General features: G+C 33.4%; 1 protein-coding gene across 1 annotated transcript; it reads right to left on the reverse strand.

The window, feature by feature from the left end:
* Positions 1-2,048: 2,048 nt before the first annotated feature.
* On the reverse strand, positions 2,049-3,130 carry LOC132064077 (auxin-responsive protein SAUR36-like). Its single transcript, XM_059456938.1, has one exon. The coding sequence runs from the start codon at positions 2,770-2,772 to the stop codon at positions 2,278-2,280; it is 495 nt and encodes a 164-aa protein (XP_059312921.1). The 5' UTR covers positions 2,773-3,130; the 3' UTR covers positions 2,049-2,277.
* Between the last annotated feature and the right edge of the window lie 15,957 nt (positions 3,131-19,087).

Raw genomic sequence — 19,087 nt, forward strand, 5'->3', positions numbered from 1 at the left:
CTCTACAACACACAAACCATGCATAGTATATGAAAGAGGAGATGGAATCCTTACCTTTTTCCTCCAACTTCTTTACTTGTCCCAAATGCGAAAACGATGAAACCAACGGTTTATCTTCCGAGATAATTATACCACGTCGAAGAGCGTCTTGAACTTAATAAGAATACAAGAGAATTACAATTTTTGGACCAAGATTGAAGGCTAGGAATTTTTTTCTCTTTCCTTTTCTCCTCTCTTTCTCTTGGTTTTGTTTTCCTCTCTTTTTTTTTTTTTGAATTTTCCGGAAAGTTTTGGAACTGTTTTTGCTGAAAAAAAATAAGGTTCGTCCCTTTTAAAAGCGCCAACGTCGGGTTACCGTAGCTACGATGCGTAGCGATCGTGCAAGCGCACGTGCGTACCGTAGCGGTACCGCGGGATTACTGTTCCTGCGTTGATAGTTCAGTTTGTAACGTCTATAATTCTCTACTCCGATGTCCTATCAATGAACGGTTTGTTGCATTACAAACTAGACTCGACGAACTTCATTTTAGGCTTTTAAAACACCTTAAAACTCCACATCCGCCCAAAGATTTCCCAAATTTTCGTCGAACTTATTTTCTTCAATTTACTCGATCTCGAAATATTCCAACGCACAAAATGCGGGATATAACACATGCCACCTCAACACCCCTTAACATATTTTACCCCTCCCCTTCTTCCACCGCTAAAATTTTCTTTCCCTCCACCGCTATTGCCATCATTACAACCACCACGTACATAAGTTTTTCCCCGGAATCCAGCTTCAAGCTTAAGAGAGAGCACTGAGCTAGAGATGAGCGCCAAGAATGCTACCTCACTTACAAATATTCAATCCTGCTTTCCTCAACTAAGACCTTTGGGGTCAAACAGTTGCTGTAACTACTTTTACATATGTGCCATTTCTTTTGACTTTCGCAATTTTATTTCCTTCCATTTAGCTCATTCTCTAACATTGTTTTGGGTTACAGATAGTTGGCCTTGGAAAATCCTGGTCAGCTGCTACAGAGCTTGCTCTTGCTAGGGGCGCTTCAGTTATAGCCTTTGATCAAAATGAGAATTTGGGATCAACATTTAAGGTACAATTTATGGTTAGTACAGTTTTTAGGATAATTTAATTTTGGTGTTAGTAAAAAAGATGTCCATAATTTTATGCAGCTAAATGGTTGGTTAGATCAGAAAGATGCTGATTTGAAGGCAATTTTTGGTAATTTTGATAATAAGCTTCTAAAAGAGACAGATATAGTAGTTGTTTCTCCCGGAGTTCCCCTAAAAAAGTACGAGCTTTTCTCCATGATGTGTTCAGGAAGCACAATTAGTATGATTTTGGGGCTGATAAGTTAAATTGATATTCGATCTTGGTTATGTACAGAAAGAGAGATGGTCGTGGTGGCGGTGATGGTGGCAATGGTGGTGGAGGGGAAGGAAATTTTAGTGGCGAAGAAGGGGAGGGGTAAAATGGGTTAGGAGTGTTGAGGTGGTATGCCACGTGGCATCCACCTCATTAAATGTTAGTGCCACGTAGGATCGAAGGTACGCCTTGGATAACTTTAACGGATGAGGGTTATATTTAGCCCAAAGTATAACGACAAGGGTATATTTATTTTTGAAAGTATAACGAGGGGTATATTTGGCCCTTTTCTCATAGTACAAGGGTATATTTGGCCCTTTTCCGTTGTAATAACTACCATAAATAACTTAGTTTGAGGGGGAAGACCGAATACCTGGTGATCGTGGTACGGTGTGGTCTTGATACAAAACGGACAATATCATGTTATATTTAAGAGAATATTTAGGTTGATTTAGCCCAACAAACATTAATAAAAGTTGATCACGCCCATTCAATATTCACTAACCATTAATGCTAATGAGTTATGGTTTTCCCATATTTGAAATTGCTTGATTTGATACTCAGGTAATTAGCAAATTGAACGCCTTTAAAAAATGGAGTATTTGCAGAAGATGAAAACGACAAACATAAAACTGAATCAGTTTTAAAGGCAAAAATCAAAATAGTCAAGAAAAGCCAAAGATACTGGAAAGAGATCGGAAGTTTCCTCTAATACCGTACATCAATAAACTACTCTTTCTTACATCAGAAATGAAACCACCGAAAATTCAAAAAAAAAAAAAAAAAAAAAACTTCAAAAATCCCTTATAAACAACTCTCAACTGCCTCTTAACAATTATCGTCGTCATCATCATAAATAATCCAAATGGTAGCATATTGCATGCATCACTTCGATGTTCACACTTTCCGGGTCACCCGACCCGACCCTGCTTAATCCGGGTCTGAACACGCTCAAACTCCGAGATCCGACAAGGTATCGTAATACCACCCGGGTGATTAAACCCGTATTCTTCTTCAGCCTCCCTTAACAACTCACTAAACAAAGGGTGATTAATATAAATAACAGGAACTAAAACCCTTTTATAATCACCATCTTTCTGTCCCACATAAACAGCCAAATGACCTTTTGGCACCGTTACACTTTCATCCTCAACTGGGTCTTGCCCGACATGCATGTAACCCCGACCCGACCCGGAACAATGAGCCTTGCTGCAAATTGCCTTGGCTCTTGTTTTGACACGTTGGGTCCAGTTCAAGAACCTAGAAAATGATTTTGTGGGTCCATTCCAACTTGGAAGTTGGTCCAGCCGGTGATACCTCGCCGTTGCCCACCGTCGTTGCCGGAACATGCACCGGAACAGTGTAGTGACACGGTGTTTGAGCACGAAACCTCGGAATTTACGCATGTTTACTATTTGTCCTAGGAAAAACTGAAAGAAGATAAGATGAAATATTTTTATAAGGAAAAGAGCTTTTTATTTTTTTGTGTGTGTGGGGTTTTTAAGAAACAGGCCAGGGATCAGTTATGGACATAGTTAACCTGAAAAGTGTAAGGCAAATTTCAGAAAAAGAAATTGGTGTATTGAACAAGGCTAATACAAGTTGAGTCTTTCATCAGAAAACGAAGAAAAGATATTGCAGGATAAAATTGGTTATAAAAGAGCAAGTTTTGCAAGTTCTTTATTTTTTTTTTTATTTTTTTTTGCCTTTTTTGTGGAGGGGAGAAGTGAAATGGAAGATGTGGAGTGTGTGAATTAGAGATATGAAGAGGTGAAGCAGAGTCATTTATATATACTTAGTAATAACTCCACTGAATATTGAATGGGGCGAACTGTGGCTAATTGGCATAAGAAAACAAAAAAAAGAGTACATGTACGTATACTACGGAGAACTAGTAATTTTTGACTTTTACATTTATAAAGTATTTGAAACAGTTAACTATATGGAGGATTGCGTGTTTAATTTTCATTGGGAGGTTGCGGTTTTAGGTGAATGCAGCAGTGACGTTATTGTTTTTGATGTGGTTTACCCGCCGTTCAAAATAAGTGTTCATTTAGCCTGTAGTAAACTCGTTAAGAAAAATACTAAATCTTAGAAAATAGAAGATAGAAGTATTTTAACTAAGCTATCCTGATTTAAAATTAACATATTACAATTAACTTGACACATTAAAGCTTATCACTTAGCATTTAATAAGAATAAATCTGAAAAAATAAAGCAAATCAAAATAAAATAGCTAAATAGACAAATTTTTTGAACTGGAGGGAGTAATAAGGATTCAAAGTTGGAGAGCTTGTGTATACAATCTGAATTGAATAAAGGCTGAAGAATATTAAATGTGGTTTTTTATACTATTAAAGGAAAATTAAAGATATGCTTGAATTAAAAGGACGAATAAGGTGAGGATGCGTAATAAGTGTGCGTTTTGCTTCAGCAAATAGGGGAAGTTTTGTGGGCTACGGAGTAAGTGACGCATTTGGCAGTTTCAACTTTAAATCCCGAAGTTACTCTTTCTTTTTCTTTTTGCGCCAAGTTTGTCTTTTGATTTTATTTATCTTCATTTATTGATGTAAATAATTTTTTGCATAACTTGTAAAATTAACTATGATAAAAGCTTACACATCTTATTTTTTAAATTACTAATTCTACTATTTACAGATAATTACTTAATTACTTCAATGGTTATATGATCGGTGTAAAAAAAGTTTTACATTCCCAATGTTTAGATCTAGAAGTTAACCTTTTCTGTTATAGTCAGAGGCGAATCCAGGATTTTAAGAGGATGAGTTCACCATTTTAAATAAAATTAAAAAAAAATAAAAGGAAGTGCATTTAGTTGGGTTCAATCCCACGACCTTAAGGGATTAAACTTGACGCTTAACCAAATCTAGCCCTAGTTTTGATCTGGCAATGTATTACTTCAGTTAATACTAGATATATTTTAAAAATTATATACATAACATACAGAATTTAATCGGGTGACTATGTGTTCACGTGACCTATTTTTATGTATAAATTCGCCCCTGGTTATAGTACCCTTCTTTTTTGCCCTTTTCGCTTTGTTAGGTAGTGCAAGACTGCAAGTATGCGTCTAGTTGACAGAATCTTTAATCAGCTTAATGAACTTCTATTATGTTTGAGAAAATAAATTTCAAGTAGAAAAGCTAAATAAGCAACTGGCATTTTATCAAATAATATACCAGTAGACAAATAAATAAGTACCTGCAGCCATTTGGTAGAGAACCAAAAGATTTGGAGCCCGGAACTTTTTTAACCCAAAAAATAATTTTTGGAACCAAACTAACCCTTTAAAAAAAAAAAAAAAAAAAAAAAAACTAGGAGCTTCACGCCTGGAATCATATGAAAGGACCAAAACGTAACTTTTTGAGTTTGGTCCTTTCACGCACAAATTTTGTGCGTGAAGAAAAACTTCCCCCCCCCCCCTTTTTTTAAGCTATTAAAATCACATTTTTTTCATACTTTGGGCAAGATTAGTCATATTTTAAAATCCCGAAATATCAATATTTCATATAGAACTTAGTATATTTTTTTGCATACAATAACGTCGGCTCATTACATCAAGTATCACCAAGCGTTTGGATCGTCGTTTTAGGGGTTGTAGAAAGTGCCACGAAGTAAGTTTTGTTTGCTTAAACTTGTCATCTTTGTTCTTTGGAAATCAAACTCAAAATTAAGCTTTTTCAATCACTTTTGACCGAAGATTAGTCATGTTTCAAAAACAGGAATATAAATATTTTATATAGAACTTCATATTTTTTTTGGCGAAAAATAATGTCGGCTCATTACATCAAGTATACATATATGTTTGGATCGTCGTTTTAGGGGTTGTAAAGTGCCTCGAAGTAAGTTTGGAAGCTTGTTATCTTTAAATTTTTTTTCGTACTTTGATCGAAGATTAGTCACGTTTCAAAACGTCGGAATATAAATATTTTATATAGAACTTAATATTTTTTTTAGCGTACAATAATATTGGCTCATTACATCAAGTATACATATGCCTCTCACTCACGTAAATAAAAAATAAGGACGGTAGCATAGGTAGAAAACTAGTTGTAAATTGTCGAAACTTTAAATGGTCATAACTTTGCGCTTGGATGTCCGATTTACGCGATTTTTTTTTTGATCTGGGGTATTTTTTCGAGATCTACGCGGACAAAGCGGTTTGGCCTAGCCGATTTTCCAAAAAACACCCGTTATCCCATTCAATTTGATTTTTCCTTAATTTGTGCAAAAATTTCATTCTTCTTTAGTAAAAATCTAATGATAAAAAATCTATTTCGAGATGTTAATCCCGTGATAATGATGTTTTGAATGTCAATTTCGAGGTTCAAAATTCAATTTATGAAAACGATTTAGGTAGCATTAGTGAACATTATAAAAAATAAAAAGTGTCTACTTTATTGCTTTCACCAATTTGGCTTGGTGGTTTAGCCTCTCTTTTTTACTTGCTTCTTTTTTATGCCAACAACATGGGATCAAACCTTGGTGCGAGCATTGAATGAGATATATTATACCTTGATTGAACCTCTCGTATTGGATGAATTATTTTTTAATATAATATTTTTATTTCAAAACACTTAAATCAAAACCCTATAAAATATGACACTTAGATCTAAAGATGACAAGTTTTCAACTAAACAAAACTTACTTCGGGGCACTCTACAACCCCTAAAACGACGATCCAAACGTTTAGGTATACTTGATGTAATGAGCCGACGTTATTATATGCAAAAAAATATATTAAGTTCTGTATAAAATATTGATATTTCAGGGTTTTGAAACATGACTAATCTTTGCCCAAAGTATGAAAAAAACGTGATTTCGATAGCTTAAAAAAAGAAAAAAAAAGTACCTCCTGAAGCACGCATTTAATCATGTGCATGAGGACAAACTCAAATAGTTACGGTTTGGTCCCCACACAAAATTAAGCCATGAGCTCAGTTTGATTTTTTTTTATTTTTTAAAGGGTTAGTTTGATTTCAAAAGTTATTTTTTGGGTTAAAAAAGTTTCAGGTCCAAAGATTTGACTTCTCCATGAACTTCATAAGGAAGTGCATTAGGATATAATTAACAACTGGCTGGTTACAAACTATTATGTTTCTCCCTTTATTTTTTTTTTATTTATCTTTTTGATATACTCCTATATGTTTAGTCCAAGACATCAAAGCAGCAGTACTATTTAATAAAAAACTCATTTCTAGCCTAAATTTATCCTTACAAGTCACAGCTGCAAAAAAACAATGCGCAATTGGAGAGAATAAAAAGAATAAAGTGCCAAATAAAGTTTGATGATCAGATGATGAGAAGTAAAGAGATATGTCCAAAGTCAGGTCATTGAATGAGGCAAAGACCACGTTTTTTGTAATAATAATAATATATTGAAAACGACTATTTACCAGTAGTCGTTAATACGTGTATCCGTAATATTTTATAGGTCAAATTAGGGCAGTGATTTTTCTTGCATGTCCAAAGCCTGGCTCTTGTGACTATTTCTGTTGACATAAAAGGCCATAATTCTCGGTTAAATCCACAGAGGTAGTATTATTTTCTTGATTTCTTCACCCAAGGTTTGCTTTATTTGGAATTATTTCATCTAAATTAATTTCTTATTATTTTTCAAATTAAGATTCAAATTAAATTTGTCAAACTAATTGATATACCTTCTTTTGAAAAAAAAAAAAAAACATGATTCACTTCTTGCACTACGTTTCGAATTGTGAAGGCACCAAAAGAGCACCAATAGATTCATGTAAAAATAGCAATATTTTAATGGGGTAAATTGCATTTAATTGCAGGAAGAAAAACAGAGACTTCTTGGGGGAGGTTGCAGCTGGTGGAGAATTAATCAAGGTTTCTACAATTTGAAATATTGATTTAGAAGTCAAGAATTTGAAAATTTCTTCGTATTGATCTTCTCTGTTTTTTTCTTCTTCTGCTTTTTTAACTTAAAATAAACAAGTTGCAATTATACAAAGATTTGTCCGTACGCTACGTACAATGTGTACTTTTCTTCTGTCTACTGACGATTTTCATGGTAACAACGTGGGCCCAGTTTGGGCCACGGTTATTACGAAGTATCGGAGAAACGGGCACCAATAGTGGTGGTGGGCCAGGTTTATTCGAAAATTACAACGATTGGCATTTGGACGCTTGATTTACGCATTGGTTGTTGTAAATAATATTTAATAGTGACTGTCCATGTATCATTCAAGTAATTTGGTGATCACCAAAGTAAGTTATCTTTTAGTTAGTGATCACCAAAGTAAGTTATCATTTAGTTAGTGATCACCAAAGTAAGTTATGTTTTAGTTAGTGATCACCAAAGCGGATATCTTTTAGTTAGTGATCACTAAATGTTAGTTATCTTTTAGTTGGTGATCACCAAATATATTACTAAATTAGTTTTCCTATAAATAGGACCACTCCATGTCCTATGGAAAATACGTGAAGTGAAAGAAATCATATCAATCTTCAAGTCTCTTTCATATATATGTTCTCTTGCATTTTAATTTTATTATTTTATAACACGTTATCGCAGAGATTTAGATTTCATGCTTGGACAAAGATTTTGAAAAGATTAAAGCAATTTCCGGTAAGTATCATGCTTTTATTCTGAGGGTTTGTTGATAAAGTAGTACGAGATCAAAATTTCTTTTCTCTCTTGTTCTTGTTCATTATATATATATATATATATATATATATATATATATATATATATATATATATATATATATATATATATAAGTAGAAGCCATATTGCTTCACCATGATATATATATATACACTATGTACTACTCGATCGACATAAAATATAGGTCCTTTGTTCACTTTGCATAGCTTTAATTCGCTAATATGCATATTGATGTTTACACGGTTATAAACATGATGACCAAATTGATTATTTCACTAATACAAGAATTTGGGTTGTGGAGGATTACCCTTTTTATATGATGAGATTTAGAAAGAGTTTCTTACTTGTTATGCAATGAAAATATCTTAAAATTGTTTGTGAATGATATTTGCCTTTGAGCATCTGCAGAATTCATCACCTCTAAAGGTAATTTAGGTATGCAATATTTTAAGTTATTTAACTCATGCTTTCACATGATAAGGATGGCCTCACAAGGAGTATATATGGCTATCACAAGTCGTTGGATTTATCGGGTCCATGGGAACCTAATTGGTTCTGGATCATTTATGCCTCAAATTTTATTCCTGAAGAACAATATTGTTAAAAGGAATTATGATATTAATTTCGTAATCCTTAATGGCTAAGAATGAAAGTTTACAAGAAATACCTGATCACCGAAAGTGATAATATCTCTTAAATATCGTTATGATTAAATTCATTTATGTCTATAACCACCAGAAGTGGTAATATTTTCATAAGTCTATTGTGGCTACAATTGAATATATGTATATGAGAAATATTATTTATATCATGTCACAAAATTGCTCCCGAAGAGCAATATGAAAAATTCGAGAGATATTATGACATGATTTTATGGTCCACTTTGAACTAAATACGAGTTACAAGAAATGTTTGACCACATGAATTGGTATATTTCATGTTTTGGTAAAACTTAATTTAGTTATGCGTAAAATCATAGAGTGGTACTTTATTTAAAAGACTCGAGTTTGAGTCCCGATGCACTATGATGATAATATAAAAAGTTGGGTTCAAGTCCCATATCGTTATGGCTTAAAAACGCCTTTATATGAATAAGACATTGGTTTTAAGTCCCAATGCACGATATTAATGATATGATTATGATTGAGCAAATTAATATGCTCTTGTGAAGCCCATCCCACTGACCTTGCTCCATTCCCTGAAGTGAATGTGGTAGCAGTATATGATAAGTCTGAAAGATGACATAATATTTGTTATGGCTATATGAATGAACGTGGGCGTTATAAAGGACAAAATAATAATAGTCATCATTATGATAATTATAAAAGGGAAGAACATTATGGGTTCTCAAAATGGTCCTTCAAAAGGTAATTTTCGCCATCAATGTGATATGAAAGGTCATTGAGCATGCGGTTGTTGTGCGATCTAATTTAATAAATTGTATAAATCCTCCATCAAAAGAAAGGAATACAAAGTGGAGGCGTACTTGACCTTCAAAGCGATGTTGAGGTGGGTCGTATAAATATGATAAATTCCCAGGCATGACAATAAGCTTATAATGAAAATTTATGAAGCACATACAAATGATTATAGTTTGTTCCTTGAAGAGAATGTGACGTATGATAAGCATCGTGAATGCTGGCCCATTCTTGAAAGTGAATGTGGCAAGATATGATAAAAGATATGGATAAATATGTGCTTATGTAGTATATGCTAATTCCACACTCACCTCTAGGGGAGGTTTGAGAGAAATCGTTAATGTGGAATAAGTAGTCATTGATCATCATGTCGATTATGATTATGACAGGGAAAAGGTTAAAGCAAGAAATAGATCTTGCCTATAATAATTTTGATCACGACCGAAATGATATAATTTTCTCCTTTAAAGGATATGTTCACCATACGGATGGTGTTATGAAATATGTAGTAGTACACAATTAATTGGGAGCTCTGGAAGAGCCAATTTATTGCTACTTTGGAGGAATTAAATTGATTATCAAGAAAGCATTATATTGTAATAAGTCTCAAAGAAACTTATTGAGTTTCAAAGGTATTCGCCAAAGTGGCCATTCATATTGAGACTATAAATGATGGAAAGATTTAATATCTTTATATTTACTACAGTCATATAGCAGGTAAGAAATATAAATGTGAAATGTTACCCTGCTTCCCTCCTGTTTGTAATACACAAATATGAGCATGATGATGGAATCACATGCGATAGTAAACTAGAAGTTTATTGAAATAAATATCAGTTGGCATGACCGGTTGGCCATTTCAGTTCTAATGTGATGCAAAAATAATTGAGAATTCACATTATTATATATTGAAGAAATAAAAGTTTCTTCAAGAATTCTCTTGTGCTACTTGTTCTCATGATAAATTAAAAATTATACCAGCTAAAGATGGGATTGAATCCCTCGATAATTCTGGAACATAAAAAGGTGAATATGGCCCGTTCACCTTCCATGTGGACCGTTTGCTATTATATGATTTTAATAGATGCATCTATGTTATGGTCATGTGCATTTGGTATCAACTTGCGGTTGGTTTTTGCAAGGTTGTTTGCTCAAATTGTTAAATTAAGAGCATGGTTCCAAACTATGAAATTATATTGATAATGCTGGTTTACATCTAAGTTGGTTTAGCAGAAATTGCCTCTAATTATAGCTAAACAATTGGTTATGAGAACAAACCTCCCAAACAAAGTTTTGGTATGAGATATATTATTTAATATGTAGCAGCTTGTATGCATCAAGCCAACTAGATTCCCCTATTACAATTGGTTCAAGGTCAGGAACCAAATAACTCCAATATAAAAATGTGAATGTGCTGTATGTGATTCAATTGCTCCACCATAATGCACAAAGATGGGTCCTCAAGTAAGATTGAGGGTAAATGTTAGATTTCTTAACATTAGGGGGAAGGATGATAAGCAGCTGTAAAAATAAATAAATTATATATAATGAATTATCCTCGTTTAAAATATAATTCAAGTTAGCGCACAGACGCATTTCTTGACCAAAGTGAAAATCATATTCAGTGCAAATGCTCCTACTAGAATTAAAATCCTTGAAGGATAGAGTCTATGGCACGCCTGAAGCGTGATAGACCAATCGGTTTCAAAGGTAAATCTGCTTGAAGCAGGAGAGGAGAAAATGATCAAAATGGCCATAATAATGAGGCAAGTGCTTTAAATGAGCACCACGACATAACAGTTCATGAAACCTTGGGAAAGGTTCAGGTACCTGAAAATGATGAAAAATGAAGAGATCTCAATAAGTTATGTCGCATGGGAACCGATATCAAATAACCGTTGACGGCATCTTTGATATAATGTAGCGCTCAACATTATAAATGTTAACGAGGATCTTGAATTCAAATCTGTCAAGAAATGTGGACAGATAGATGATTGGCCAAATGAAAATGCGCAATTCAAGTATATTTGATTTCACGTGGTAAATATGAAATATTTTGAATCTATAGTCCAAACATTTGAAGATATAATGTCAGTGGGGTATAAAGAAACTTTTGAGCGAAAAGTGAAATGAATTATTAATCTGTAAGATACAAAATACAGCTCGCGCCTTGTGGTATAAAAGTTTTTCGCAAAAGTCCTGGCATTATTGTACGGAGATGTGTTCTCCTGTGGTGGATGCAAATATGCAATAAGGTTTCATACAGTCTGGCAGTACATAAAAAAAAAAATTGAGTGCGTATACTGAAATATTTTCATGTCTAGCTAGACAGTGAAGTTTATATGAAAATTCTTAAAGGATTGAAAAGGCCTTAAAGCGATTCCATTGAGTACCCCAATGGCTGTAAGATTGCTTAACATAAAGAAAGATCAATTTTGGATCTCACGGAAATGGTTAGAAAGTACCATGTCTTAGTGCAATTGATGCACTAATGTATCCTGCTATTACTATCCATGAGATAATGCTTTTATTGATATGCAGGAAAGATATAGCCTCACTTTTATTCGTGGAGACATCAGGATGAATCAAATAATGATATGAATTTATTGATTCTAACCAATATTATCAAGATTTGTTGGTTATGAAATGCAGGACATTCATACGATCTCTATAAAGTTAGATCTCAAACAAATTATGTGAGCATGTGAGGATGTTGCCATAATATGACGTTACATGACGATCAATTATACTTATTCAAGTCTGCCAGGATACCAACAACTTTTACAGCAAGTTAGGAATGTATCTAGAAGCAAGTCAGGAATGTATGTGGCTGAGATCAATACCTCAGCACATTCTGCAATCATGCGATATTTATTTGGAGATGAAGATTCCAATAATATTATACGAAGCTTGCATAGCTCACTTGAAAGAAGGATATGTCAAAGGAGACAGGATAAAGCATTTTGTTAGATTTCTTTTTCAGACACAATCTTCAACAGAAGGTGAAACAAATATTCAATAAATTCGCTCGATTGATAATATGGCGAATCTGTCCATTGAAACGTTCCAACCTCAACATTTGAGAAGCTGAGATACAAAATTGGAATGCGTCGTCTCCGAGATAGCAAGTGAAGTTTTGATCAGGGGGAGTAAAATACGCGCTGCACTCTTTTTCCCTTAACCAAGGTTTTTGTCCCAATTGGGTTTTTCCTGGTAAGGTTTTTAATGAGCGTGACATTAAGCGTATTACTAGATATGTGTACTCTTTTTCCTTCACTAGGACTTTTTCCCATAGGGTTTTTCCTAGTAAGGTTTTAACGAGGCACATTATCTATTAATGGACATTCAAGGGGGAGTGTTGTAAATAATATTTAATAGTGAATGTCCATGTATCATTCAAGTAATTTGGTGATCACCAAAGTAAGTTATCTTTTAGTTAGTGATCACCAAAGTAAGTTATCATTTAGTTAGTGATCACCAAAGTAAGTTATCTTTTAGTTAGTGATCACCAAAACAAGTTATCTTTTAGTTAGTGATCACTAAATGTTAGTTATCTTTTAGTTGGTGATCACCAAATGTATTACTAAATTAGTTTTCCTATAAATAGGACCACTCATGTCCTATGGAAAATACACAGAAGTGAAAGAAATCATATCAATCTTCAAGTCTCTTTCATATATATGTTCTCTTGCATTTTAATTTTATTATTTTATAACATTGGTTTCTTTTTAGTCCATTATTTGAATTTTGTTTATATTTTAAAAAGTTGAGCAAATATAGTACGGAAACTTACATAGTTGACTACATTTTGAGGGTTAAAAATTTGGCATAGCTACACTTTAGCTAATCATATTTCGTAATTACAGTAAATTGTATTCATGCGCTACAGTAGATTGTATTCGAAACTCAGCTGAGTCAGATTTCGCGGTATTCAAGTTCAGATTTCGCTGTATTCAAGTCAGATGTATTCAACTAAATTGTATTCAAGTCAAATGTATTCAACTCATCTGTATTCATTTTTAGCTACTTTTTCACTGTATTCATGAAATGACTATCTGTATTCATAAACGAGCTCGCTGTATTCATGAATAAAATGAGTAAAAACTGAATACATAAAAACATAGATACACCAAAAATTAACAAATACACCAAAAAAAAAAAAATGAATACAATCTAAAAATTTAACCAAAAAAAAGCTCAAAAAAGTGAATGCAATCGCCGTATTCGTGAATACAATAACACCAACCACTAGTTCCGGCCAGATCTGCCTGCGATTTCCAGCTAGATTTGCCTGAAATTTCACAACAACAACAACCCTTATGCTAACAAAATACACCCTAAAAAAATGAATACAATCTAAAAATCAGCTACGAGATTTTTCCAGGAGGCAACGCCAAAAAACGACTGGATCCGGAGGAGACGCAGGAAAACGATGGATCTGGAGAAGGAGACGACGGAAAACGACCGGATCTGGAGGAGGATAGAGAGAGATGATCGGATATGGATATAGGAGTTGATGGCAGAGTTGTAGGGTTTAACTAGAGGATAACGAATGCAGCAACGGAGCTCCGGCGGTAATTCCGGCAGTGATTCAATGATGGTCGGCGGCGGCGGAGAGAGAAGAAGCATCTCAAAGCTACCCTAAAATTTTCAGTCAAGATATAAAATAATAAAAATAGAGTATTCTACTTTAAGTATATATGTAGCTATTAGTTGTATTTAACATATTATTCTTAGCTATAGGATATAATTAATCTAAACTATATCTACTAAATATAAATATGTACTAGAGTTAGTTTTGCCAAGTAGTTATCCCAATATAGTATTTGAAACTGATAAAGTATTAGATTGACGTCTAGCATTTACTGACGTTTAGACTATGATTTAACATTTCTTATAAGATTTTCAGTTTGACCAAAATGAATCTTTAGACCATGATTTTAAAAGTTCATAAATTATTACTCCATTTTTAAAAAAGACTATTTACTAACAGTTATCGCAAAAAGGGAGAGCGCCTAAAATTTCTGCATTTGGACTTTTATTAAATACTAACTTTTCAAAGACTCGATGGACTGTGTCCAACCGGAAAAGAGGAGTGTGGAGGGACTAAATTATTAAAAAGAAACTTAGCAAGATTAACGAAGAATCAAGCTATCAAATCTCTATTAGATTATGTTGGAGCAAACACCAAATCCCATGGAAATGTTATTTAATCATTTTTAGCTTATCATCCTTGTGAAAGTGAAGTTGTAGTATTAGGCAAAGAAGCCATAACATCTTTCTATTTCGTTAACGTTGAGAAAATAGAGCCCCACCATTCACTAATGCAGACATAGAAGTCCCCACGAGATTTTTACAGTGGCCCAGAGATCACAAACTCAATATAACGGACACGACATAGTTGATATTCCCAGTAAATTATTTTGTAGTATTATATATAATATTGGACAACCTATTTTTAAGAAGTTAGCAACTTTTAGTGGAATATAGTGCAAGACGATTAATATAATATACCTTGTATAACTCAATTTGAATTTGAGTAGTCCGTTAAACCTAATCAATTGTGTATGTAAAAGACCATATAAGTGATTTGTTGCAGGAGCAAAAGCTCAATGTAATTAGCGCAGGTAATGGATTATAGAATAATAAAAACATATTCAAATCTGACGTGATAACAAATTTTGTACAAAAGATTGACTGTATTTTCTTTACCGTCCCATGAAGATCATTGTCAAGATTTGCAACATCCTTGAATCCTCAAATTTAATATTTCTTTGCTGACTTTGATTTGTTTCTTAATATATATTTCGTCATAATAATGACCATAGTTGTAATCAATTCATGATAATAATAATAAACAACGTATATACTAATAGTATAACAAGTATGAAATCAGCCGCCTAAATATTTTAAGAAAAAGTTGAGTCAAAACACAAAGGTGTACTTGCCTTTGTACGTAAAACTTAGCTAAATGCTTTGCGGGTTTAGTCATAGATTTGTTTGTTATGTTGTGAATTTTTTGAAAGTGAAGCTCGTGATGAGGATTGTTTTCGTAGGCAAGTTGATGAGTGGATATATATCCTGGCCTGCCGAGTAGTATAGACATTTAGTACTCTTTCCTTCTTTCTTTTTCTCAATATATGTAACTTCATTTGATTGATTCTATATTTAAGATTTAGTTTCATTAATTTTTATATTGTATATATAGGTTATAGTTAGAGAAAATACTAAAATAATAATTTGGAAGAAATGTCACGTCAATCTTTTTGATCTAATTAAATTTCTTTAAATATTAGAAACTTCTGAAATCTGTGTCAAATAATGATATTTAGAAAATGATATGAAATATTTTAGAACATCTTAAATGCAATGATTATCATAGATAAATCAAGCAGCAGTGTTTATCAAAACCGCGAGAAAACACCAATCAAGACAACAAATATTTGATCAATTACGTTGCGAGATACTGATCATATCACTTTAGGGAGAAAAAAAAAAAGAAACGGAATTAGCGAATTAGTGAATAATAACTTTTATCGTTAAATAATAAAATTCGTAACTAATTCTATTTAACGATAGATTAGTAATGATTTATCATAAAAGCTCCGCTAGCTATGGAAAATATATGATGCATATATATTGTACGTAGGTGGGTGGGTCAATTCAAAATGGCTGCTCCCATGATTAATCATTTTGCTCTTTTACTCTTCAAGTATGTCCAAGTACATGCATGCATGCATGCGTAGACTCCTAAATTTGGACTTACATTCTTATCTTAATCACTGAATTAACAAAAATATCAAATAATTACGTCAGCCAAAATAAAAGGTAATACCAGAAACACCCATATTCCTTGTGCAGGTTTTTTATTATCTGCATGCATAGAGATATTTATGCTTTTCTTCCTTTTGTCCTTTCTTGTAAGAGTAAGAGCTGTGTCCGACATTTTCCTGTAAAAGGTGCGAAACCATACATAATTATATATGAAGGGAGTATATAATAATGGAGTATGTTTAATTTTGTTCATATCAAATATTTAATTTTGTTCATATCAAGTTGTTAATTTTGTTCATATCAAATGTTTAATTTTGTTCATACCAAGTTGGCTTATCTGAAAACTTTAGAGATATATACAAAAGCAAGTTGCTTTACATAAAGAGGCGTTTAATTTAAACAAAGATTATTCGAAGCTTTGTCCTTGACAAATCTGCTGATTAAGATATGATTGAACTTGATTAAGAAATAAATTGAAAAGATATAAAAGAAAGAAAAGATTGATAAGAACAGATTTGTCGTTATAGTTTTACTTTCCAATCATAAACAACAACATACCAGTAAAATTTCATAGAGTGGGGTCTGGGAAGGGTAGAGTGCACCCAGACCTTACTCCTACTTTGGGAGGTTGTTTCCATTGGATCATCGTCTTAAGGACAGCAATTCAAAGCAGGATGAAAAAGAGATAACGAATAAACCATGGAAATAAAATAATACAATAGTCAAAGGACAGGAAACGACAAATAGTAATAGAACTCGAAGGCCAAGAAACTACAAAAGTAATACTACCACTACCATAGTGGAAGGATAAGCGGCACTACGTACTAACCTTTTATTCTAATCTGTGTCCTTACAAACCTCTTACCTACGGTAAGCTGGGACTGTGCCATGTCTTGTAATACTACTTTGGTCTACCTTTACCTCTTCTGAAACCGTCGATAGCTAACCTCTCACACCTCCTCACTGGGGCATCTTCTCTTCACATGTACAAACCATCTCAGTCTCGCTTCCCGCATCTTGTCCTCTGCCGATGCCACCCCCACTTTGTCCTGAATATCATCATTTCTAATCCTATCTCTCCGATGCTGTTACACCTTGTAATTTTATACATTTAGATTCGTCGTATGTTTGTTGTCTTAGTTTTGGACATCAGGATTTGTCTTTGAGTTATACGAGGTTGGACATGCTTAACTTATGCGTATAAAGGTTTAAGTTCATGTTTGGTAAGTTACGGAAGAACTAGGGAATAAGTGAATCGAAGCAAAAAGGTTCGTCAAAGTTGTTTCTGGAAAAAATAAAATATGGATCTTGTAATATGAGATATGGTCCGTATTTTGAGATATGGACCGTATTTAAGGATTTTAAAATTTTCCAAAGAATACAAATTTTAAGGTGGTAAAATACAGATCAACTATACGTTCCGTATAAGATACGGACAACATGTTGGCCGTATATTTTTATACAACCAGAATATGCGGTCCATATTTTCTGAGTCAGTGGATTTTGCTGATTTTATATATTACGACCCCTCTTCATTTTAAGTCATTTTTAACATAACCCCGAGTTCCAAGAAAGCTACAGAAACCTCGACATATTCGAACACTTCTCGACATAAATCAAAGATCAAAAGTGAGGATCAAATCTTAGGGTTTCAAAGTGTGGTTGAAACTTGTGTCTTCTTGTAGAAGCTTTGAAGGGTATTTCAAGGTGAAGTGATCTCGGAATTGAAGTGTTCTTGAGGTAATATTTCATCTTATTTTCATGTTTATGAGTTGATGTGCTAAATATGCTAAGACTGGAGGGGAAAAAATTGGAGGAAAAGTTCAAACATGAACCTGATGATATTTTGAGTTGTAAGTTAACTTGAGCTATGATTGTTAGCATGTTTTGAGGATAATTTTGTTATGAGGGATACTAGTAATGTTGAGAAAGTCATGTTGTATACAAGTGTATATGGGGATGCTAAATAGTATATCTTTAAATATGGTGAATATAAGGTTAAAAGGAGATCATATGGAGTTGTCATGTAAATTGTTGGTTGTGGATTTTCTGGTAATGATTAAGGAATAGGGGAAAGGTTGTCTATTTCACTTTGGAATCGAGTTATCATTGATATACGAGCGCCATCTAAGTCGTACATATATTTTTGGTTATAGGAGGGGCGCTCTAGTGGTGATAAGTTTGTTGTTTGATTACTTGGATGACTTGAAATATATTAAGGGTCACTGCTTTCTTACAGCATGGTCGTATCAATACGAACGTATACGAATGATATTTATAATAACTCCTCTTAGAAATAGTAGGGCTTATGTTGCGGATCATTATGATGTTATCGATCTTATCTCATGATTATTGATCTTGTCTCGCTTGATTATTGGTCTTGTTTATGGTTGTTGATCTCATCTTATGGTTATTGTTCCTTCAAGGTGAGATAAGTCGATGATGTTAGCTCTATAATGGCAATCGGAGGTATACCGACCTTATGTCACTCCGATAGAGTTGTAACGTTTCTTTAAGCTCTCATGCATGCTTTTTATATATATATATATATATATATATAGCTTTTTATATTGTGTGTGCTATAGTAGGCGGAGATGCAATCGAACATTGTGCGCGCGGCTGCCGGTAGGTACGGTATGATGATGATGCAACTCCCTAGTGTGTCTTATATATATATATATATATATGATGTGTCTTATATATATATATATATATATATATATATATATATATATATGAAAATGTTTTTTTTTTTTAAAAAAGGAAAGCATGCATGTCATCCGCCTTCAGAGGCATTCAGATGTACAGGTTATTTCTCTTTATCTCATGTACTTTCATATCTTTATTATGTTGTTCTTCAGGCCTTACATACTCCGT

The sequence above is a fragment of the Lycium ferocissimum genome, chromosome 7, assembly GCF_029784015.1.
Source record: "Lycium ferocissimum isolate CSIRO_LF1 chromosome 7, AGI_CSIRO_Lferr_CH_V1, whole genome shotgun sequence".
Classification (NCBI taxonomy): Eukaryota; Viridiplantae; Streptophyta; class Magnoliopsida; order Solanales; family Solanaceae; genus Lycium; species Lycium ferocissimum.